The sequence below is a fragment of the Anoplopoma fimbria genome, chromosome 7, assembly GCF_027596085.1.
Source record: "Anoplopoma fimbria isolate UVic2021 breed Golden Eagle Sablefish chromosome 7, Afim_UVic_2022, whole genome shotgun sequence".
Lineage (NCBI taxonomy): Eukaryota > Metazoa > Chordata > Actinopteri > Perciformes > Anoplopomatidae > Anoplopoma > Anoplopoma fimbria.
Window position 1 is genome coordinate 15,306,599 of NC_072455.1, and position 24,220 is coordinate 15,330,818.

The following is a 24,220-nucleotide window of genomic DNA, read 5'->3' on the forward strand; positions in this document are numbered from 1 at the left end:
TGCTGCATTAAACTTGCACTTTACCTTTCAGATTAAGATTTTACTAATAAAACCTACAATGACTTTATAAAAAATATGCATTGTTATAGGGTGAACTACCCAACTTAAATAGTAAAATAGTTTCAGCTATCTCCAACTAGAACACTTAATTGCCACTGCACCACCAACAAGAATCCATCAATATAATATAAAATAATTTAACTAATAATAATAATAATAATAATTTAAATGAGATCTCTCATTTTTGCTGCTTTAAGTATATATTTGCTGATAACAACCTACATTATTTAGCTAAGTAACATTTTGAATGCAGTACTTGTAATGGAGTTTACTTGAACTTTGTGATATTGCTAATTTTAGATAAAAAAAATATATATAATTATTGAAGGATCACTGTTTTATTCATTTCCCTGGATGATCTGTCTCTTCTTTAATAGCAGATAACAGAAACATACAATCAACATTGTATATATAAATGATCTTAAACCTTCTCATTACATTAGAAAAAGCATATTTGCTCTGTTAAACGTAAAAAATAAAGGTATGTATTTCACTTTTCCCCCCCAAAGTGTAGCAGTGGGTGTTCAATAGAGTCTCACCGGGGACTCGGAAGTCGGACCTGGTGAAGAGCACTTGAATGTAGCATAGTTGGCCGCCACGGAGAGGAGAGGAAAGAGAAGGGCAAGGAAGCAGGGACCTGTGATACAGTCAGTCAGCATCGAGCTCTTGGCGCCAATCCGATTTAAAGAGAACAAAACCAGTGCGTTTTTAATTGATGTTTTAACCCAATTTTCGCACAACTACTGGTTCTCCCGCAGCCATCAGTCGGTGCTACAGCCAGCTAGCCTCGTTAGCACACTATCTATCATTGTCACATTAATCTGTAGCGACGAGAACCCACAACTCCACACCAGCAAAGCACGGGGACAAAAGGTGTGTTTCTCTCTCCGGGGGATCGAGAGCACACACACACACACACACACACAGCCGCAGCAAAATGGGGGTGAGTTGCATGTGTGTGTGTTTTTGCTGAAATGTCTAGATGCGAAGTGATGCAATGAAAGGTGGATGTTTGGGGATGGTGAGAGGAGAGAGAGAAAGAGAGAGAGAGGGAGACAAGGAGGGAGCGGAAGAGAGACCATGGTGGATGTGTGCAGCCTGAAGGCACCGGGCTCATTCACTGCCGTTCACCTTAGCTTCAGATAGCTGTGCGACGTTAGCCCGAGCTCCACATGTCTATATATTCACCCTTTACGTGACACTGTCCTCCCCGTTACGCACAGTCAACTTCTCCCGGTGTGTGCTGTGCCATTGTTAGCCTGCTAGCTGTGTTAGCCACTTAGGAATGCCATGTTAATGACGAGTGCTTTGCTAGCTGTTCCTTCAAATCCCATGTGTGTGTGTGTGGCTTTATCTTTTTCACCCACAAGCCAGAGTGGTGGGTCTCAGCCCCCCCTGGTCGTGTTAAATCCAGACTTGTAGGGTGTTGATCATGTCCCTTCTTAGCACCAGCCAGGCCTGCACTCGTGCTGTTAAGCTTAGTTAGTTTCCTTAACTTGAGCTAACGCCAGCCTCTCCAAGCAGACTTGAGTTTATCCTCCACTTTCACTCCAGATAAACCGATCCACGTGTTTCCACAGTCCCAGCTCAGTGTGCAGCCTCTCGGTGCTTGGTACAGAGTTAATGCTCTGAGCTAGAGTTGGCAATTCAGTGCATTCCTACCCATAATTGTTACCTCTTCTGCTCAGGTCTGGATCTAATAAAGAGAAATTGGCTCATTCCTACTTGTTTGTCCATTGCTTGTTCGTGAAGCCTGGTAAACATGTCACTGAAAGCTTGATTAAAATGTAAATACACAGGGCTTCCCAAGATGGGTGGTGGATTTTTAGCTGCATACAAAATATTGTGATTGCAGTGTAGGGATACAACGAATGATTATGTTACATTATTGATCAATCTATAAATGCCCGAAAAGTATCAAACATCCACATAACTATTTCCACAGTCCCGTTTAATAACTTCAGATGGCCTTTTGTATGACTCCTTTGTTAACTTTCTCCATAAGATTGCAAGTGCCAATAATCAAAGCCAGTTAATAATCACTTTTTATGGAAGTGCATCGACTAGAGACGTATTTATAGCAGCTTTCAAAGTGGGTGTTGTCAGCCAGGCATAGATGCAGTCAGAGTAATAATGTGTGTGAGTTATGGTTGCACCATTGCTGATACTAGCATTAGACATCAAGCCGAGCGCAGGCTGGATTTGAGTATCAGAGAATTTCTCCAACACTATAGTTCCACACCGAGAGCAATATGCAGCATCAGCGATCCAAACACTCCACTGTTTTACACATGCTGACAAGTGGTGGTGGTCATCATCATAATCCGCTCTTTTTCTTTGCTCACTATTGTTATCTTGCCATTGCTGTTTTTATTGTTAAGACTATCATGTGTGAAGTTAAATTACTTCTGTTAGTTCTGCATGGCTGCCCATTTCTTTTTACTTTAATGTTTCTGGTTATACTCGTCTGTTTTTTCATGTTAGTCTGTGTGATACAATGTTGCTGCGAATGGGGCATGCTCATACAAAATAACATCTATAATTAATTCTCCGTCAGTGAATAGTGGGCCTGATTTAGAAAGTGGGTTGAATAAGGAGTAGTGTGGAAGAAAAAATATTTCTGACAGGATGATAACGAGGGGTAAATAGTAGCAAATAACAAATCCTATCTTTTTACCCCTCGTTATCATCCTACTCGTTATCATCCTACTCTCTTCCATATTTTCACTCTCCTCTCAACTCTGTCCCTGCCTTTCTCTTCTGCATGTCTGCCAACACCTGAACACATTCTTCCATTGATCCCTTTCTTTATTTCCTGTGTCCAGAGGAAGTCCAACAGAGCAAAGGAGAAGAAGGCCCGGCGTCAGGAAGAGAGGGCAGCCATGGACGCCGTCTGTGCCAAGGTGGAAGCAGCTAATAAGGTAATTTTTGGGTTGCAGATTGACCGGGGAGGTAGCTATTGTCAGCCTTGGGAGTGGGTCTCATGGAGGGCTTTTGAGGAAATCTTTTGGGAGATGGAATTGAAACAATTTAAGGAATTGGTATTATCTTCTTCAGGAAGCAGTGGTTTAGGTGTGTGCCGCTTGATGACTGCAAAGCAAACGCAACATTTGTTGTCTAGTTCTGATAATTAATTACGGCATTGCATTGATGTTAAAAATCAATGCACTTTTTCAACTAAGTGCTTCACATAAAAGCATCCATCACTTGCCCCTTTTTATGTGCTGTTTCATGTTTGGCTTCAGATTGCATCAAGCTCTTAAAATGTGAAACCTCCATTGTGAGCTGTGATTTGTCTCATTTGTTATCTTGCAGTTGTAAACATGGTCTAATGTAATGATACAAAAAAAAAAATGGGGATGACCTTCTTACTCTGAATAAATTCCCCCGACAGGAAAAAGACAAATGCAGTGCCATATGTTTCTCTATGCATAATTAATCAGCATTATTAAAAATTCTAGCCATGTAGTAGAACACACAGAAGAAAGCTCCTGTAGCTTGAAAGTTGGGCTCCAGATAAACCTTATTGATGCCCGGAGCAGAACAAAGCTCACACCCTCACCTCGAGCTGAGCTCTGGCTACAGTACTTCCTCAACAAGCTCTGAACAGGCCTGTCTGCACTTTATTACTTTTCTGTGTCATTTGTCCCAAAATGGGGCACTCTGTGATGCAGGCTGTTCTCTCTCCCGCCCCTTTCCACTGTTGATGTGCCAACAGAGAAGGAATGCAAGAAATTCTCCTGAAGTAACTTTTATGTTTGTTTGTGCTCTTGCCAAGAGTAATGCATCTTGACTCCGATTATTGTTTCAAAGGAACAAATAGTGTATTCACTGCTTAAAAAACACGGCATGGCTGGATTACTGAACAGCACTGGTTGCCCAGGGGGTCAGGGCTCCTAAACAAGAGCTTCTGTTTTAAGTTGAATGTTGTAACCATTCGTCACTGGAAAAAAAAATCAAATAGCTCATTCAAGAAGAGGGGAAGCCTGAACTGGTATTTAATTGTATTATATGTTTTTTCATCATTCCCCTAATACAGCTGCATAGGTCACATTTCTGTGCCCAGGGGCCCAAATGTCTCATAGTCTGTTCAGAAGAGGGCTATTCTGAATTTGATGTTATGTATTCTCTCAGGGCCAAGGACAACATGACTTTGTGGGCGCTTATTATGAGTTAATAATAATGGGGGCTATAACACTAAAAGCCCTGTCTTTTTCATGCCTGTATGGGCCCCGCTTGGCCTATTTAGGCTCCAGAGCCTTTAGTTGAGCCTGAGTGATGCTTGGATTATACAGTCTCTTTTACGGTCTATTGGGGGGATTTACTGCAATCACAAATAAGGGAATTTAATTTGAAAATACAGAACTGTAGTGCAACTAATGATCATTTTGATTAGCTATTGAGCTAACTGTTATTATTATTAATGAATCGTTTTGTCCATAAAATGCCTACTTAAATTTCCCAGAGCACATGGTGATGTCTTCTAATGTTTCTTCTTGTTTGGGTCAGAGCCCAAAGATATTTCCTTCACTACCGTTTAAAACAATGAGAAACAGCTAAACATTACATTCGAGAAGCTAGAAACGGCTCATATTTGACAAACACTTTTGTGTTTTTGAAAGTGTCTTTAAGCTAATTTTGCCTCTTCTCGTCACAGCTTGATGACCCACTGGCTGCCTTCCCAGCCTTCAAAAAGTACGACAGAAATGGGTACGCAATGCTTTTTACGTCAACAAAGGACTTATTCAGTATTTCATGAAATGCATACTTGTTTCATTTTTGTTGGTCTGCTGATGGCATTTATGTCCTTCGTTTGGTCTTTCTCTCACTTTACTTCAGCACAGACTCATATATAAATATACACACACACACACACACACACACACACACACACACACACACACACACACACACACACACACATACATACATTCTTGTGTAATTATTGACCCTGTTTACTTGTCCTTCCATCTAGGCTGAACCTGCAGATAGAGTGTAAGAGAGTGACCTCACTCAACCCGCTGTCTGTGGAGTGGGCCTTCGAACTCACCAGAGCCAACATGCAAACACTGTAAGAAGTCTCTTCTTTTAGTTCAAGGTGTAGTTCAGCGACAAAGTGACCCATCTTTTAGCAGAAGAACAGTCTTAGGAGTGGTAGATTACAGCTGAAAGTAAATAGAAGAATACGAAGAAGTGCAGACAAGCCAGTGTGCAGGAGAATTGGAGAGTGACATCAAACATAGATATGAGTAGGAATTAAATTATCCTCACTGGGGAGCTTCTGGAAAGGAGAGATGAGGTAATGCAGACATATTGGAGACAAGAGGCAGACAAATTACTACAATTTATCTCTCTTATTCTCTCCATTTGCCAGAATTTGAATAGTGTTCAATTTAGCAAATGGCATCCAGTCAGTGGAAACCGAATTTGTTCCATTTAGAAAAGGTGTCCTTTCACGGAGGCACAACCAGGGCAGACTGATGATGGTGAGAAATGAGAAGGTGAAATTGGGATGCCAGGTTTCAGATGACCCGTTTTCTTTTTTTGCTGTGGCTGTAGGTATGAGCAGAGCGAGTGGGGGTGGAAGGAGAGGGAAAAGAGGGATGAGATGAACGACGAGAGGGCGTGGTACCTACTTGCCCGCGACGGTGACTCCGCCCCTGTGGCCTTCTCTCACTTCCGATTCGACGTGGAGTGTGGGGAGGAGGTTTTATATTGGTATGTTTGTGGATTTAAGTTAGCAGCAGTAGCAGCTATTACGGCAAGTGAAGAAAAATGTATTTCACTTGTTACTAAACTTTTTTGTAACAAAATGCTCCCTCTGGTCTAACTTGTTATCTTGACTCTGCAGCTATGAGGTACAGTTAGAGAGCAGAGTGCGGAGGAAAGGACTCGGAAAGTTCCTCATCCAGATTCTACAGCTCATCGCTAACAGGTAAAATCTACAGCTGTCGTCATGGTGATCATGATGTGTATATGGATGCATAACCAAGTGAATCTGGATGAATTGTCGTATTATGTGCTAAAAGCTGTAAAAAAATATATATAAAGTGAAGTTTTGTTTTTCTGAAGATGGAAATGTATCTTAACATGCTGGGCACCTTTTAAGGAAAATATGTCCATCACATCTTTCTCTCATGTAAAACTAAGATTTTTCATTTCTGCTCTGTTGCTCTCTCTGTCCAGTACGCAGATGAAGAAAGTGATGTTGACAGTTTTCAAACACAACCACGGGGCTTACCAGTTCTTCAGAGAAGCTTTACAGTGAGTCTACCGCCTCGACAAAGGGCATGTTTTCTTTTAACGTTCATGAATTCAGTTAGTAAGTCAGTGATGATCCTGTTGATGGGCCCATTTTACTATACTATTTTCTTTTGTCCCAGTGTTTTTTATGTAAACATGAAGTCTGTAAATTTCATGTCCGTAAGTAGTGAGTGAGTAATTGCTCTTGGTAAAATCAGGCTAATGAATGCAGAAGAAGAAATTTCAGTGCCTTCACATATCCAGAAATTGACTCTTGACCTCCTTCACCCTTGTTAACTGACCCCTCTCTCGTTCTCTCTCTCTCTCTCAGGTTTGAGATTGATGAGACTTCGCCAAGCATGTCCGGTTGCTGCGGCGACGACTGCTCTTACGAGATCCTCAGCCGGCGGACCAAACACGGCGAGGCCTCGGCGGGACACACCCACGGGGGTGGCCACTGCGGGGGCTGCTGCCACTGATCCGCTTCTGTTCCCCCCCCCCTTTTTTTTTTTTTTTTATGATTAGTTAAAAGCCAGCAACTTGCATGGCTGTGTGTGAAAGCTTGAGCTGCCTGCTACTCTGCAAGCGTTTTGAGTTTGCCCGACTGTAGAGTGCCGTTAAAATGAACCGACGGTGGAATACCTGGCTACAGATATTGGTGTCGCATTATGGATTGAGATTTGTGTGGGTTATTTTGTGTGTATTCCTGCTACAACAGCAGTATGCGGTGTGAGCTTTCACACATAGCTCCTGTTCTTTCTTTCTTCCTCATTGGTTCAATGTCCAAGCCTTCTTTTCTCATTCTCTTATCCCAGTCAATGATGACAATTAGTTGTTCCCGGTTAAGAAAAAGCTAAAGCATTGCTGACATTCTCTACCACGGCAATGAATCCTCATCTCCTAACGTGCTACACTGTATTCAATCATTCTTCAGCGCTTCTTAAACTATGGCTCGGGACCTGGCCGAAGGCTGTATTATAGAAACTTACTACCTCATATCAAGGTGCCACAATACATTTTTCTAAATAAATCACGCCCTCATTCAAGTCACCATCACATAAGAAGATTAAGTCAGTTTCTGTTATACAGCCCCTGATTTCTTTGGGCCCTCACTCTGAGACTCGCACCTTGTTCCACTGAACCAGGGTCTCAGGATTAGGCTTAAAGTACTCACATTTTGGTCCCAGAAAACAGTCTGAGAAGCCCTGCTCTACCGTTATACCACCTGTTCTATCCTCATAAGGCTTTCAAGTGGTTTTGTAACAAATGAAGTGCAGCTAGCAGCAACTCCACATCGGCCCATTATACTAACGTTACAAGAGTACAGTCCACTAATAGCAGCCTCCATCTTCTCTATTCGCCAAAATCCAATTATTTTAATTCTTATAATTTATGAGACGAGATGTGCCCTTTTCTTGATTTATACTTTCTGTTCTTCCACAGTGAGTAAAACTGTGGCTGTCAATCTCCAGAACATAATCCCAGTATGACCCTCTTGCTCATTGAGATGTTCAACCCCCAGTTAATTTCCTCATCAGAGTTGCATGTCATGACTCTGCTGTCTTCAGTCCATGAAATCATTAGCTCCCATTTACACCCTTTTCTTACCACCATCTCCTAGCCATAATGTGTGTTCCCATGCTTCACATCTGTAAAATTGCATCCTCCCAGTCTGTTGGTCCCGGACGATGCCTGCAGACCAATTTATGTTGCTCTCATCTTCAGCCCCCTTTGTACAATTGCATTACTCCTGCTTGCCTCTTCATTCGCTTTGTTTCCAAGAGGTACTAATGATAAACAATTTGATGTTGACGCTACCTTTTTAGCTGTATTTAAAAAAACAGAAAAAACTACAACCATCCTCCATCCCTTCTCTTATATAGTTTGTTAGCATGAGCAAATCATATTGATTTAACATGGATGAGGATCGGTAGAAGTCCCTGTTTCATTATGTGGCCGTCTGAAGCTGATGAATGCTATTAACTTGGATGAGGGAACACAGATTGGATGGATGGATGATAGAAGTGATTGCAGAGCACTGAAAGTGTTTTTTAATGGACGTTATTCCTTTTCTTCCCATTAGCACCCGTTTAGAAATGTAACACAAAACTCGTAGCCTGAATCATGATCAACAGTGCTGTTTGAACAAATCTCCCATGAGTCAGTGCATGTTAGAAATACGTGATGAGGGAGTTGTGTGAAATTGAAAGTGAATGCTGACACAAGGTATTCCTTGGCACAAAGTCCGTACTTTAAGATTTGTACTGTACACGTGCTGCCATTTTAATTTAGAATTTGACTTCTTGTAGGAGTTCCACTTTGACAGTAATGTGGAATCTAAAATCCAATCTAGAAAGGCAAATATCTGGTTGATTCCATGTCTGTTTACAAAACCTTTAGGGTATTTTTGGACAGTTCTGAGTGCTGGTCTGCTTGATAAGATGCCCCATCTAAAAACTACCATAAACCCCTTTAATTCCAGGACTGTAGTCAGTTTGTAAAGATTTTCCTTGTGGGCTGGAGATGTAAACAAATATCACTTCACTTTTCTGCTGTGGATGTAAAGGTTCCTCTATCTAGTGTGACTGCGAAAGGCTTTAATTGGTACGTTTTGAAATGTTTTTTTCTTTTTTAAACGGTCATATCAAGGCTCAACTTGAGATTTGTCACAGATTAATGCCTGGTTAAAGTATGTGAAGCAGGGCAGGGCTGAAATGTGAAATTGACAGACATTTTCTTACACCTAGATACCGAAATCATCTGTGTTTAAAAAGATCAAAATGTTATCTATCACCAAAAACAAAGAACCTTTTGGATGACAAAGTCCAGATCCTGGGGTGAAAGTTTCTGATTGCTTCTAGACTCAGTAGAGACTATAAAATATTCAGCAATTCAAGACGACATATTGGTGTCTCATGCTTGTTTGATCATGAACAACAAAAAACAGTGAAACAAAATAGTGCTTGTTTTAGTTCTAGACTGCTTTCTGATAAGTACAGTAAGTCATTTTTTTGTACTGCATAAGTTACGATGAAAAGGGGATGTTGTACATAGTGGTAGTATATCAACCGACTGACAGTCTCTCTCTCTCTCTCAGGTTAATCAAACGTAATCAAACCTCATCTGTTTTATTCAACAGCCGTGATCGCTGGATTGGATTGGCCCCAGCTCTGACCTAGAGTCAGTTTTTGTTTGTGTGTCATGCCGTAGTAATTTTACAATGTGTTACAGTAAAAGAAAGCTCCTCTATGCCTTGGGAATGTGAAATTGCATGAAAGTGAATATGACACAAAGTTTTTAACTGACCCTAGATCAGTGCACAGTTGTTACATTAAATCCAGATAGGTGGGCTGTGTTTTAAGAAAAAAAAGCTCAGAGTAAAAATCAGTTTGTGAAAATATCTTAAGTTTGAAAATGAGCTTAAACTCAACCAGTTTATTTTAAGTCAGTGAGTACTTTTATTTTGGAAAATGGTTTCATACCCACACAAAATCACTGATCCTTCTCTTGGTCTTTTCTCTGTGTATGTATATATATAAGCTGTTGTGGATCCATCTTCATTTTCATTTCTTGGCCTTTTACAGGTAAAACACTTTTTAAACATGTTAAAAGTAAAACTCCATGTTTGAGAGTGAGTGTTCCAGTCCTGTCCATAAACGACAATGAAAGGGAAAACTAAGTCATTCTGCCTTGTCAGTGTTTTATTTGTATGTTACAAATAAAGGAAAGTTGTTTGACTTTTCAAGAGATGCTCTTTAGTTTTTTGTCATTTATGATCTTTCATTTTCTTTTCAAGTGGGATATATATAGAGGCCCTTCTCTGCCTGTAAAAGGGAATAAAAACACTTGTAATGACTTGCATAACTTAAATTACTTACCATTTTTAGTATCGCAACAAATACATTGTGATTTACAATGAGTTTTGTTTTTTATCATGTCCAACTTTCATAGTAATAACTTCCACAGTAATAACTCTTGTTTTCCTGCATTAAACTATTCGAAGCATTAACTACTTTTTACCCTTTACAAGGAGTGAACACTATCACATTAGCCATCTTTTCTTTTTAAACTGTGCACGCTTCACGCGGAACTATGTGTACTAGGTGATTGTACGCGTTCTGAGGGGGACTCCTTACTGTGTTACACTCAAATCGGAAGTTGTTGGTACATTGCTAGGGCTAAAGAATGGATGTTCCTCTGCACTGAGGTGCCTTTGCTCACATTTGTCAAAGATGACATGAGCCTTTCAGCTGATAAATCAACTCTTCTGCTCCTGTCTTCCACGATTTCACGCCTCTGGTAAGTGCATGAAAATAATAGACGAGCTATTTTCTGTTAAAACAAATTGTCAAGCTAACATAGCTTAGCTAACACTGATTTATCATCAAGCACACTCATCTTAGCCGACCTTCTCAGGATTAGCGTGCACTAACACACCCTCAGCTTCCATGTTTTACAATTAGCCTCCGAAAATTGAAGGTTAATATTGAATGTGAATGCTATCCCTCTTAGCCAGTCAGCTCAATGTTGAGTGGCACTTGTGAAACAGAGCTTTGACCCTTTTTAGTTACATCTCCTCAGCCTTGAGACACACAGAACAACTAATTAAATACAAAAAAACTGTAAGAGTAATGCTTTGTGAATAGTAATGTTTTCCATGTCTCATATTGTCACACTTTCAGCTGGTCAGGGTACCATGGCAACTAGGATGAAGCTGAAGCTGAAGACTGTGTTTGTGCTCTACTTCATGGTCTCCCTCCTGGGCCTTGTCTATGCACTGATGCAGCTAGGTGAGTGGTCACCACACGGTCTCAGTGGACATTTCTCACAGCAGACGTTTAAAAAAGCACAGGTGAAATGACCAACACTAACGATGGCTCAGTGCCAATAAGTGTCCCAGAGAGCTATACCAGTGAGCCAGCATAGATGAACCCAAAGTCTCCACTAAGTGGAATGCAGCTCTCATCAATGTTATTAAATACACCTGTGCTTTTCCTACTGTGCCGTGTGAAAATGTCTGCTGTAAAAAAAGGTCTATCAAGACTTAAACCATCAATATAATAGGCTGTATCCATGATAAACAGATGTGTTGATTGATTTGACAATAACAAAGTAAAGACGACCCTCACTCAGTCCACACACAATATAGAAATGTTTATATTGCACAAAAGCAAGGTGGTTTCTACTGTTGCTCATTTATGTCTCTTCCCATTCGCCCACTGACAACACTGATTTTTGCCTCTTGCTCTCACTTCTTTTTTATATATAATTTATAGCTTCCTTTGAAATGTTTTCCTCTCCTCTATATAACTTTGATGTTAACTTCCTCCCTAAAGTTAATTCATATGCTAAGATAAGCATTTTGATCATTTCTAACTCCGACCCATCTAGTTGATCCCTTCTTATATTCTGCTCAAACAGAGTCTATGAAAGTCCTTATTTGTTAAGCCACGATGATCCTTCAATTCTTGGAAAAGTTAGAATTTTTTTTTCTTATCCAAGAGCTCCCAGTGTATTGTAGATCCCATTTCCCAATATGCCTGATCTTAAAGTTGGGGAAGAGTGGTTTAGCTTTAGTACGTTAAACAGTCTTGTCTGTTATGTCCCAAACACTTTGCAGGTCAGCGCTGTGACTGCACGGAGCACGACATGCCGAAAGACCGTACCATATCTCGACTGCGGGGGGAACTGCATCGTTTTCAGGAGCAGATAAGGAAGTCGGAGGCGACGAAGCAGCCACAGAAACAGCCGGCTAAGCCCACCATCTTTGTCATCACCCCAACATACGCAAGGTAGCCCAGGGAGGCCGGTTTCCTTACCATAATTCCCAGTCACTGGCCTACTTCATCTCTCCCTCACCCTCCTCTATTACCTTCCTTTTCTCTTTCACACACAAAAACACAGTGTTCTGATTACTTCCTGTCCCTCTCCAGGCTGGTGCAGAAGGCCGAGCTGACTCGTCTGTCCCACACCTTCCTCCATGTTCCTCAGCTCCACTGGATCGTTGTGGAGGACTCGCCACACAAGACGCCACTAGTGACTGACCTCCTGGTGAAGAGTGGCCTGACCTACACACACCTACACATGCCCACCGCCAAGGACCGCAAACTGCAGGAGGTGGGTAGAGACATGGCAGCCGTTTGTGGGGACAAGAATCACATCAGTCTATGTACATTTTTTTTCTTCTTAAGTTTGAATCAAATGCATCTTCTTGCAACGTGGTATTCAATATTCTCCCTCATTTAAGCATGAACAAAAGAGCGTTTTTTAAAAACTTTTGGTCTGAATGCTATCGCTCCACCTCAGGGTGACCCCAGCTGGCTGAAGCCTCGCGGAGTTGAGCAGAGGAATGAGGGTCTACGGTGGCTCAGAGAGGACAGAAGGGCTCAGCCAGGAGGGGACAACCAGCAGGGAGTGGTTTACTTCGCTGACGACGATAACACATACAGCCTGCAGATATTTGAAGAGGTGGGTGTTGGAGTGTGAATGTGTTTATTTTTATGATCCTCAGAGTGTCATATACAGGGACTGGTTTAGTTTGTTACTGAAGTCTACCAGTATACAGCTGAGGGAAGTTAGCGTTGTAAATGTGCCATGATTGAAGAAGAAAACCTTATTTTCCTCTTGTCTTGTGTCAGATGAGGACTACCGAGCGAGTGTCGGTGTGGCCGGTGGGGCTCGTTGGAGGGATGAAATACGAGAGGCCGGTGGTTGAAGGAGGAAAGGTAGGTGCTTTTTAATGTTACGGTCGGTCAACTGTGGAATGGAAGGAACAAGTCTAAGTTGAATAATGCTAATAAGCCTGTGATTTGCATAACTTAATCAATTAATTGGCCAAATTACACGAACAATTCCCCCCAAAAATTGTGTGTGATTTTTCTAAGGTGGTTCGCTTCCATACCGGCTGGCGTCCCAGTCGGCCTTTCCCCATGGACATGGCCGGCTTTGCTGTGTCCCTCAAACTGGTCCTGGCCAATCCAGAGTCCTGTTTTGACGGAGATGCACCAATGGGCTTCCTGGAGAGCAGCTTCCTTCAGGGATTGGTCACCATGGACGAACTGGAGCCGAAAGCGGACAACTGCTCTAAAGTACGAATGTGTGTTAGAAAGAGAATGAGAAATATAACAAGGGAAGGGAGCAGTTGAGAGCTTGAATTAAAGATGTCTATCATGTATGTGCGTAATGGGAAAGAAGAGCTGTTGTCATAATTTATAATTTATATCATTTTTCAGTTAAAATGTCATAGATAAATAGATAGAAATAAATCAATATTTGCAGGATAAATGTATGCAAAATGTTGTGTTTTGATTTTTTTCTGTCCATTCTGTGTGTTTTTATAGGTGCTGGTGTGGCACACACGGACAGAGAAACCCAAGATGAAGAGAGAGGAGGCTCTGCAGGCTCAGGGACTTGGTTCAGACCGTGCAGTGGAGGTCTGAAGAGCGCACACACACACACACACACACACACACACACACACACACACACACACACACACACACACACACACACTCTGTCACATTGTAAAGCGTACTCTGCCGTCTAATGCTGCATATGTAACTCTGTGTTGTAAATACTGTAAAACAGAATGATAATCTGTTAGAGGTCACATTTAAATGTATCTGGTCGTTTATGTGTCGGGTAGTAAATGTACGTGTGTGTGTGTGTGTGTGTGTATATATTGAGTGAGTGTGTTGTTACAACAGTGTATGTTAGTGTATCTATCAGGTTTTTTGTTTTGTTTTTAGTATGTAAGGCATCCTTGTCCAGGACAGTGGGCGATGACTCTAGAGTTTAAACATTTGCCTGATGGGGGCGCCAGTTAGAACTTTTGTAACATCTTGCTGTTACATCACTCCTTTAAAGCTTGAGGAACGATGCATCTTACTAAAGACATCCATACTTACCTCATACGGAGGCTTTCACATGTTTACTTGTGCTCAATATAAATCCTACAGTGTAACTCATTCCTGATGGCGCTTTGATATTTGTTTATGGCTGAGCTTCAACAGGTGGCTCCAGCCTCCTGTCTCTGTTTCCTCAGCTGGTTGGATCTGATCTGTAACCTGTTTCATCAGTGCAGCCACTAACATCTTGATACATTTGCAATAGAGTACTTTATTCATGCATGGATTCTACTTTTGCCTGATTAGTGTCTGTAAGTCCGTAATCAGCCATATAGATGTGTTTTTAGTCACAAATCAAAACAACACCATCATTGCATGATAATAAGCTTTATACAATCTGTTTATTCAAAATGTCTGCATTTGCTATGCAGGTAATACTATTATGGAGCAAAGGTGCATTTTTTTAGACAGTAAACAATATTCATAAAAATACATAACGTACATGCAAACATATATGCATACGAAACGGACAATTTAATTAAGAAGAATGCTTAATAGTTGTTGCCTTGTATTTGTTATGCTCTCATACACCTGTGTTCCACACACAAGTGGTGAAACTTAGCAACACTATGCTGCAACACAGACAATAACAAATACAGAGACGCATGGTTCCACACCCAGTGCAGCGTTAGTGTTAAAGCTCAGAGCGCAAAATTTGGTTTCTGTGGTTTCATTAAAATAAATAATTCTAGCCAGAATTTTTCTATATGTTTTACTTTTAGTGATGCTTTTTAAAAATGTAAGGCTTGTTGAATCAATTTAGAAGCCCTGAATAAGGGAACAACACTACTGAAACTCATGTAAACCCTTTATGCAATAAACTAAAATACATGACACGCTGTCCCTATTACATTTTCCTGCTTTAATGACAAGAAAAAGACTTGAATTGTTTGACTAGGAAATCCCTGGTACTTTACAGAAGCAGTGGTGAAATATCTTCAAATATAAATTGAACTACTTGAGCTGTGCTTGATTATTTTCCATGACATCCTCAGAAGTTGGAAGAATAAAGAGCAAAATAACATGATAGCTTAAACAAGTGCTCCTCGGCTACTGTTGTATGATATTGTAAAAACAGCTAGTGCCTGCTTAAGTGTAATTAGTGCCTGTAAGTCAATTCTCTACTGGTGTATTATGTATTTATTATGTAATAGTGTTTATTTACAGTGTACAATGTGATCATTTCTGTCCTTCGCCTTGAAAATAAACCATGATAATGTAAAACATAAATCACTGTATTTTGGTCTGTAGTTTACACTTAAGTTATTCATGCCTGTAAATTGTTTTTATCTTTGTTTTTAATTTTAACTGTTTGCAAGAAGAAATTGTCGGTCATATAATGACTGTAGGTGCTAATATGTGGTCGGTGATTGGGAGGAATTTGCTGAAAGAGTCTGAATAAAGTTGGATTTTGTCTTGCAACACATTTTGGATTCTGACCCAGTCTAGTTAAATAAATGCTGACTTGACAGAGAAGTTGAGTGCCTGTCTCGACTGCCTGCTTAATGTGATTTGAAGCCCAGCCAGCAGCACATCTGTTCTCAGAGTGCGTCAGGCAATACTTAACCGTGTCACACTTTACAGACTTGTCATACCGTGTGTCTATAACTTTTATCACTTTTTGTCTGCCTCTTAATGTGCCCGCCAACGACTCTAATTTTGTGTTTTTTAGCAAACCAAAACCCTAACATGTCGCAGCTTGAAGGTTACCATGGCAACCCGCTTCCAGCGTCCGATTCCATCTGTGAAGATTTACCCACGTGGGCGGGGATTCTCTGACCTCAGTCACAGCTGAGGTTTGAACAGGCCCGTGTGATTGACGGCTGCTACGCCCTCTCTGCAGGGAAGTCGCCTGCTCGGTGACTATATATGGAGTGCTATGTAGGTGTGAGTCCACCTCCCCACCCAACACACAGTCACACAGGGCTTGAAAGATGGTGGTGCACTGGGAGGGGAGAAAGAAAAGCTGAAGTCACAATGATTCACTCACTCACACACACACACACACACACACACACACACACACACACACACACACACACGCGCACACACCTGTAGACTAGACTACCTGTGAAACTAGAGAGTAGCTTAATCACTGTAACCTTTTAAAGTATCATCATCATCTTTACCGTCCTGCTTTCACCCTTAAATAACTCTTATAACGCTCTATTTAATGTGTATGTTTGTTGGTTTTCCACTGTGTGTGTCCTCACAGTTGCCCGGTATGCATGTGTGTGCATGTACAAGAAGGTGTGAACACATCCTCAAACTGACTTAAAAAAATACCATGTAGATAATTACCTAACACGCATACACAGCTCCCACTACCTGTCCCACCCAGACATGGTGTTTACCATCCAAACAGTAAGATAACATTCAGTGACTAGAGCTAATTCATTTTATCTTTATACACACATACTTTCCATTAAGGTATACCAGACTCCTATTTTGAACACATTAGAAGAGATAAAGATTTTATCTCTTATTTCAGAGGCAGCCATTTTGAACTAGGGTCACGCTTTGCCTCAAACCAAAACAGATTTTTGATTAATTATTCATAATTACATGGATTAATAGGTACGTTTAAAGAAATGTATATTTATTGATGGAGGGATGCCATTATGAGATTTCTTATGCCACGTATGGAATATATTGAGACTTCTTAATGAGTTATAAATGAGAAAAGGCACTTCAAATTCATCCAAGTACATTTAATGACCTCTGACTAATTAGTTTGACAATTAAAGGCATTTTGATTTGTAGAGTCTGATTAAAGGTACTAACTTGTATGTGCTTTAAAATGTCAAGATCCTATGGATTTAAACCAAGAAAAAAAACATATTTTAAGATGCAAATACATTTTATTTCAAACCGGGCCAATATATGAATGAGCTTACATTTTCAGATATTTGGATATGTTGGCTAAAGGCTGGCCCATGTTTTTGTTTTTTAAGGCTGATATTAATATTTGAGAGTTACAAACAACATATGTGCTGGTGTCTGTGTTTTAATATAAACGAATTACATCAACATTTTTCAATTAGCAATTGATAATAGGCACTAAATACATATTCTACAACTGAGGCTGATGGAATTCGTTAGTTTTGCAGGTATTTAGGAGATATTTGCAGTAAGTCAATATCGATTGATATATTAGCTAATTTGACCGAGCAGATTTTTCAGTAAATAAACGTACGTAGCAGTAACAAGAATTTTTTTTTGGCAGATTTTTACAATGAAAATGTAATTATACAGTACTAGAACATAAGCAGACGTTCTCCTCCCCCAATAATAACTCACTTAAGGGGGTTTGACATTGATTAAAGACAACTGAATGAATTTATTTCGTACAGCTACAGGGGGAAACTTCCACATGTAAGGACTTCTGATTCAGTTATATCTTCACATTGTTTGAAACATGTTTATGAATTGCCATTATTCCTGTGTGTTTTGGAGGGTAGAAGTTAGATGGTATGTTGAAGGTTGTTGAACGCTCAGCCTTTGAGGTTAAAGTTGAACTGAAACCCACATCTGTGTGCTCTGCAGGTTTATCTGTGACAGCTGAGGACCTTCATGGTTAATGATTGATATCCACTGATATCAGAGGAGGATTTTTGCTTGTGGTGGTAGGATGTTTTGTGGGCTGAAACATTTCGTTAGGCCTGTATGTATGTGTGTGTATGTGTGTGTGTGTGTATGGGTGTGCGCCTATATGTGTATAGGCCCGTAAGTTCCGACTTTTGATCAGAAGTTTATCTCTAAGTCATTGTGTGTTTAAGGATGTAAAACAGAGGTACGCCTGGTTCAGTAGAAAGAGAGAGAGCGAGAGAGACAAAAAGTCTGTGAGAGTGCTCTGCTGCATGTGTGTGTGTGTGTGTGTGTGTGTGTGTGTGTGTGTTTTTGCATGTGTGTATTTGCTTTGCTGTGTGTGTGTGTGTGTGTGTGTGTGTGCTTTTTTTGCATGTGTGTATTTGCTTTGCTGACGACAGAAGTGCAGGTTGGGGCAGGGTGGGAGTGTGACGCTGTGTGTTAGGGGAGTATCCTGAGCTGCCAGCTCTCAGTCATTCACACAGCCACACAGGCAGGAGGTACACACACACACACATAGAGACAAGGGGACTGAAGAGACAACAGCAAGAAATCAGGTAAGACTTTCAACTCTGTCTTATCTAAAAGTGTCTGCCTTTTGCTTATTGCTACTCTATGACATTCTTTTAAGATCAAATACCATGAAGTTACTTTATGTAAGAAAACAAGTCACAGCTTTCTTGTTTCCTGTAACAATAAATGACAGGATGTTAAATTCATTCTTTCAGTCCTGTTTGTCTGATTTTCTCGTGCTTGCTTCTCTATCAATCACATTAACGATTTGTTTACATTCTCAAAATTGTGTTATTAAATTTTAGATGTCCTTTATTGGTTTCCTCTTTTAACTTTGTAATATGGGCCACTGGCCGATTGTACAGGTTGTGTGAATTATTACCTACACCTGACATATCTGTACCCGCTTAGCCCACAGTTCTCACAAAAGTCATTGGACAGAATGTAGTATTTTTCTCTCCCTGCTCAGATATAGATGACCAGATAAATACTGCTCTCTGACATTAGAGTAATATTGATGTTCTGATCTAACTCTGGGCAAGAAAGCCAGTAAAAGCGTTTCCAAACAGGCCAAATTAATCCTCCTAGTGTGAACAGTCCAGTGCCTTTCTTTATAATAGATGCCATATTTCTTTTTCTATAATAATGTAAACTATAATTAATGATTTGATTGTAATCACTGTAATCATTTGATCCTTTGATCTGTACTGTGAACGAGAGATAGTCAATATGAAGTCATTGATTTGTTGGCTGCTGTACAGCGTCCAACTGGTTTAAGTAGTGTCAAAGTCTGAGCCTATGTTTGCACGTGAGTGTTTGTATTCGGTTGTGAGAACATTGTGTCTATAGCTCTGACAACCAGTTATCATCACGACCATGATAACACTGGTACACACACACAAACACACACACACACACACACACACACACACACACACACACACACACACACACACACACACACACACACACACACACACACACACAGTCAAAAAACAGAACTATTGGTGCAAAACTCCAAAGGTTATTGTCTGTTATTTTTTTTCATAAACATCTTGTGATAGATTGCAAGGCAGATACTTTATGTACTTCAGTGCATACCATTCACAGCAGCATTTCACACAGATAATACATGCAGACGGTCACACAAACCCATGTCAATGACATTATCTGCCACCTATGGTCTCATTTCATGAGTGAGGGTGAGGGTTATGTAACGATATTAATCTCTGATCTCTCTTGCCCCCCTGTCTTTCAGCTGTGAAGCACGATAATAAAAGAGTGAAAGAAAAACAAGAGAAGATGACAATTGGCAAGAACTCCAAGAAAAATTCTGTGCGGAGCTCCATCAGGGCCCCAAAGTTCCTGGACAAATCCAGTGGCTTCTACGGTCGCCTTGATGAGCCTGAGGCCGCTGGAGGAGGAGAAGAGGTGAGGGGAAAAGAAGTAGAGGAGATGTGTAACGGGATGGATGACAGCAACAGAGACGGAGGAGTCGCAAGCAGCCCGAGCCCGAGCCCAAGCGTGGTGCACCTTTCAGGGGCGGATGAGAGGGAGGAAGTCGAGGCGTTTGACCTCGATGAAGGGATGATGGAAGACGACGGGGAGACTCTCCTCCAGAGGAAACCCAGCCGCCGCAGCAGCAGGTGGAGAAGAAGCTCCAGGAGGAAGCAGAAGGCGGGGAGAGGAGAGGAGGACGCGGCCCGGGATGATAAGCCCAGCCTGGGTCCAGAGAGTCCAGTTGACCCACACGCCCTGGAGGACACCAGGGTGATAATCCAAGTGGAGACGGAGAAAGTGAAGAAGATGGAGGAGGGGAAGGAGAAGGCAGGAAGTGGGAAGAAGCCCACGCTTGTTCATTTCCCGATTCGGGACGATGCGGACGACCAGGTCCTGATCAGGGACAAGAAGAGGGGGAGAGAACAGGAAGGAGAGGAGGAGAGGAGGATGAAGAAGGAGCAAGAGGAAGGAATGAAGATGGTGAAGAGGAAAACGGGGAAGAATTACCGCAAGGTGAGAGAAAATCGACAGTGAGAGCTTTATGTTGTTTCTGTCAAGTTGTTATCAGCATATTGCAAAATAACTTATTATATTCTGCTTTCTGTTTCTCATAATAACACAAATTCCATCTTAAGCCTCACATCACAGAGTTAAACTTTAAGCCACCAACATTACATAACCGGGTCCTCAGTGTTAGGAACAGAGGGGTAAAGTTCTCCCTCAGCATCCACATACTGCACACTGGGCTATTAATCACCATGGAAACTATCACCTAATAATAGACTGCCAGCAGGGTCAAGGTACAGCAGCCACTGGTGCATGTCACTAACTCATTAGGTCACTTCCTCTGCTAGGGTTTTTCCTTTACGTCACACTTAATGACATGACTAAAACAAACGATGGTGGAACAGAGGTTTCGCTGACAGGCTTTTAGGTGTACAAACTACCTGGTACATGTTCGTGTCCCCTCAACCGATTCTCATGTTCCGGACAATTTTTTGGTTCCTTAGAAATATATACACAGAGGTGACATTCCTCTGCCTCCCATATCGTGTCCTTTGATCACTGGAACGAAGTATAGCACTGTTTACCCGCCTACTAGACCCACACCATAAAAAACATTCCACTGCTGCTAACCAATCTGTTCCACCTTCAGGCCTCACAAGCTGACCTCTGGGTCTGTGTCTAAACAGTATTAGCTTTATGTATAAGAGCGAAAATGAAAATGAGAATTCCTTTTGCTGCTCAATGTTTGAAGAGTCTTGAATGGCATAAAATCACTTTAGTTACTCCATTAGGCTTAGAGCAATGGTTCCCAACCAAGATAAATCTGAGTTTTTTTTCCTTCTATTATTAGCTTTTAGCTTATGATACAGTGGTTCATTTTATATCTTCAGGTCCCCATACATTCTTTAATTTTTATGGAAATTCTCTGGATTTTGCATCGTCCACAGATACAAGGGAGAAAGTACATTTCTACACCTCGTTTCAATGAACTGCTTCTGTAAACTGAAGAGCCTTTTAGTCAGAACACAGCAGGTCAGCTGAACATGCCAGATGTGACAAACAATTGAACATGTGTGGAGAATAAAGTTAGCCTCAATAATGAATAAATAGTAATGTTTGTTCAAGGAAATCCACAACTGTTCAAAAATTCCACACAAAACAAACTTCACAAAATAAAAGTCTCCGAACTAATACTGTATTTACCCCTATAATTACTACTGACCTGAAATGTTCTTAAAGGGAAACTTCCGAAAAAATTAAGGGAATTGATGTGGAAAATCCAGACCTATAAAATGCTACAGAGAAAGAGAAACGATCAAAATGATAACAGATAACCACGCTAATTCTAACACTAAACTATGATAGTGGTATAAAGATAAACACGATCATAATGTCGCAGTCATTTGCAGGTCAACCATATTGCCTTTTTCTGATCATGTACATGGATTGCTAACCTTTACCCTCTTGTTCCTGTCAGGCCTTGGACCGAGCCTTCCGTCGCGGCTGGGAGGCCTTCATCACCAACCTCTACAGTGTCACGCTCACACCTGTGACATCATCCTCACCGCCATCTTCCTCACCATCGTTGAAGAAGAAACAGCAACACAACCCTGTGTTAGCTGAGTTTCAGTAGAACTGGCGAGCTACATGGACAATAAAACTAACCCCTTTCTAATATTTAGTTTGTTCGAATTGTGATTATGCATCGTGTTGTGATGGACTGTCCTGCCTGAATGACATTTCTCATTATGTAAGTTACTGAGTCTTAATTACTCATCATGAACTTTACTGCCTTGTCTCACCATGGTGCACATTAGTTTGCACACTGACTGCAGGGATTCAGTTTTACTGTTGCTTTTACAGTGAAGTCTATGGGCTTGAATGGAAAAGCCCTTTATGTGACTGAGTTCAGCTGCTTCTGGTTTCCCTCTACTATGTGGCCACTTTCAGATTAGGTCTTAACATCTAAGCTACTTAAATTTGTTCCACTATCAAGAGCTTTTGTTGAGAACTGTGAAACTACAAAAGTGTTGATGTGCAACCAAAAGGAATGGAAGTTTTCAACAGCATGAGCAATGACTGATTAGTGGACATTTCTGTATGTTAATAAGTGCCATTTATTGCTGCCTGACAGCTAATCAGTAATCAGTTGAATCAGGAGGACAGCTAATCAGTATTTAGACATTGTTATAGTGATTAAAGCACACATTATTTATGTTAATATTTTTTGGAGAAATTGCATTTTTTACCAATGTTCAGAGATTTAAACAAGGGGTTAGAAATCTGTGTGTGCATAGAAATACAAAAGAGTACAGCTTGTCAGTGTTTGACTTCCTCACTGTGTGTTCTGGTGAAGGTTATTTAACCTGAAGGGACAAGCCAGGTGAGTGTATGTGCGTGTGTGCAAATGAGAGAGAGATAAAGAGATATTTTTTTATAGCCTGGTTATAAATCAGCCTGTGTTTTGGTTGTTACCGTTGCAGCTGCTCATCATGTTTGTTATAGAAGTTTTAGTGGCCTAAAACATCACTAATTGGCCCTTAAAAGGTCAAAATAGAGTTAAAGAACTAACTTCAGTACATGTATTCAACATGCAACTGGTGGCAAGAAGAAATCATATAAGTGATTCAGGCGATTTTTCAATGTTACTAATTTACCCTTTACAATAGTCCTGCCATAATTTATTGTTATCCACTTTATATCAGATTTTTATATTACCTCTTGCAAAATAGACTGAATAGGTGGGAAAACTTGTTGTTGTATATACTGATTGTCTAAAAATGTGTTAATTTTTATTAAAATCCTTTTGTATCCTAATCAAAGCTTCGGAAGCCATGAAACATAACAAGAAGCACTTTTTTTCTGAATAAATAAAGACTTAATTTATTGTACTGGTTGTATTTTCATGTTTCACGATATATGCAGTATGGATGGATCAGTCTGGATTTGAATTAGCTGATGTCAGAGTCATTGTTATATGGATGAGTCCGAATGAATAAGATGGAAAACACAGCATCACATCATCATATATATATGATATATATACTACCACGCAGCTTAAAAAGGGACCAATGAAAATGCTCAGGTCATGATGATGATTAAGCTTTATATTGCTAAACTTTGATATAGTATCTTAATATGATCTTAAAACTACACATAAAACGCTGCTGGTGTTTTAAGTGCATATGGCACATGATAATATTATATATGAATCTTGACTCTTACATACAGTACAAGGTAGTAATAAAGGGATCTAAGCTGAATGTGAAGATATTTATGTTTTGCTTATAAAGATAAATGTATATTTTTGGTCATCTTTGGCAATACATTTTTTTTTTAAAGAATACAGAGAAGAAACTACTTAATGACAAGTGATTAAACCTGATCATTTTTGCACCACAGAAACTTGTGTTGAACTGAAAGAAAGAACTCTTATTCTTGATAATATTATTTTAATTAAAAAAGTCCCTCTTATCTTAATACTTATTTACACTGTATTACTCTGCTGCCACCGTGTGGGTTCAAACAATATAATTTATTTTTTAACGGAAATGAAGTAAAACAAACTCTGAACGTTTTCTTTTGGACGTCAGCTGCACGTCCTCTATCTAAAGACGTCGCCCGTCCGTTTAACAAAGATCAAACAGTTGTATTTATCACATTTTATATTTTGTTCCAAAGCTAAACTCGTGAAAAGGGCGGGACAGTTTTCCCGGGTAAAGTTTCCCCGGTGGGAGGAGTCCTTCAGGCGGGACATAAAAGCCAGACGGCCCCGTTCGTCCGTCCACTTCCTTCTCTCTTCTTCTCGAGGTAAGACTTCTACATAGAGATTCAGCCTTCATTCATTTTAAACTTGTGCATTATAATAGAAGACATTGGAGAGTTTCTGCTTTAACAATGCA

At 40.4% G+C, this 24,220-nt stretch overlaps 3 protein-coding genes and 1 long non-coding RNA gene across 7 annotated transcripts in view; all 4 read left to right on the forward strand.

Moving 5' to 3' along the window:
* The first annotated feature begins 656 nt into the window (after window positions 1-656).
* Window positions 657-10,054, forward strand: naa40 (N-alpha-acetyltransferase 40, NatD catalytic subunit). Of its 2 annotated transcripts, none has more exons than XM_054601284.1 (8): window positions 657-933; window positions 2,886-2,981; window positions 4,718-4,770; window positions 5,036-5,131; window positions 5,620-5,778; window positions 5,912-5,995; window positions 6,247-6,324; window positions 6,635-10,054. In XM_054601284.1, the coding sequence occupies exons 2-8, from the start codon at window positions 2,943-2,945 to the stop codon at window positions 6,780-6,782; spliced, it is 657 nt and encodes a 218-aa protein (XP_054457259.1). In that variant the 5' UTR covers window positions 657-933; window positions 2,886-2,942; the 3' UTR covers window positions 6,783-10,054. The 2 variants fall into 2 exon arrangements, with proteins under 2 accessions (XP_054457259.1, XP_054457258.1); XM_054601283.1 differs by having other exon boundaries at window positions 846-1,003.
* A 426-nt stretch (window positions 10,055-10,480) lies between these two features.
* On the forward strand, window positions 10,481-15,625 carry b3gat3 (beta-1,3-glucuronyltransferase 3 (glucuronosyltransferase I)). The gene is made up of 8 exons (XM_054601251.1): window positions 10,481-10,602; window positions 10,986-11,093; window positions 11,924-12,095; window positions 12,237-12,420; window positions 12,610-12,771; window positions 12,942-13,028; window positions 13,188-13,391; window positions 13,644-15,625. Exons 2-8 carry the CDS (start codon window positions 11,000-11,002, stop codon window positions 13,740-13,742), a joined length of 1,002 nt encoding a protein of 333 aa, XP_054457226.1. The 5' UTR covers window positions 10,481-10,602; window positions 10,986-10,999; the 3' UTR covers window positions 13,743-15,625.
* Window positions 15,626-18,257: 2,632 nt separating this feature from the next.
* sb:cb1058 (uncharacterized protein LOC394209 homolog) lies at window positions 18,258-23,205 on the forward strand. Its single transcript, XM_054601526.1, has 3 exons — window positions 18,258-18,355; window positions 19,570-20,324; window positions 21,796-23,205. The coding sequence occupies exons 2-3, from the start codon at window positions 19,614-19,616 to the stop codon at window positions 21,949-21,951; spliced, it is 867 nt and encodes a 288-aa protein (XP_054457501.1). The 5' UTR covers window positions 18,258-18,355; window positions 19,570-19,613; the 3' UTR covers window positions 21,952-23,205.
* An 891-nt stretch (window positions 23,206-24,096) lies between these two features.
* Window positions 24,097-24,220, forward strand: part of LOC129093891 (uncharacterized) — a 14,572-nt gene continuing 14,448 nt past the window's right edge. The window contains exon 1 of one of the 3 annotated variants that reach the window (XR_008531311.1): window positions 24,097-24,128. This is a non-coding gene — a long non-coding RNA (uncharacterized LOC129093891). The remainder of the gene's footprint in view (window positions 24,129-24,220) is intronic. The other 2 variants (XR_008531310.1, XR_008531313.1) reach the window with 2 other exon arrangements.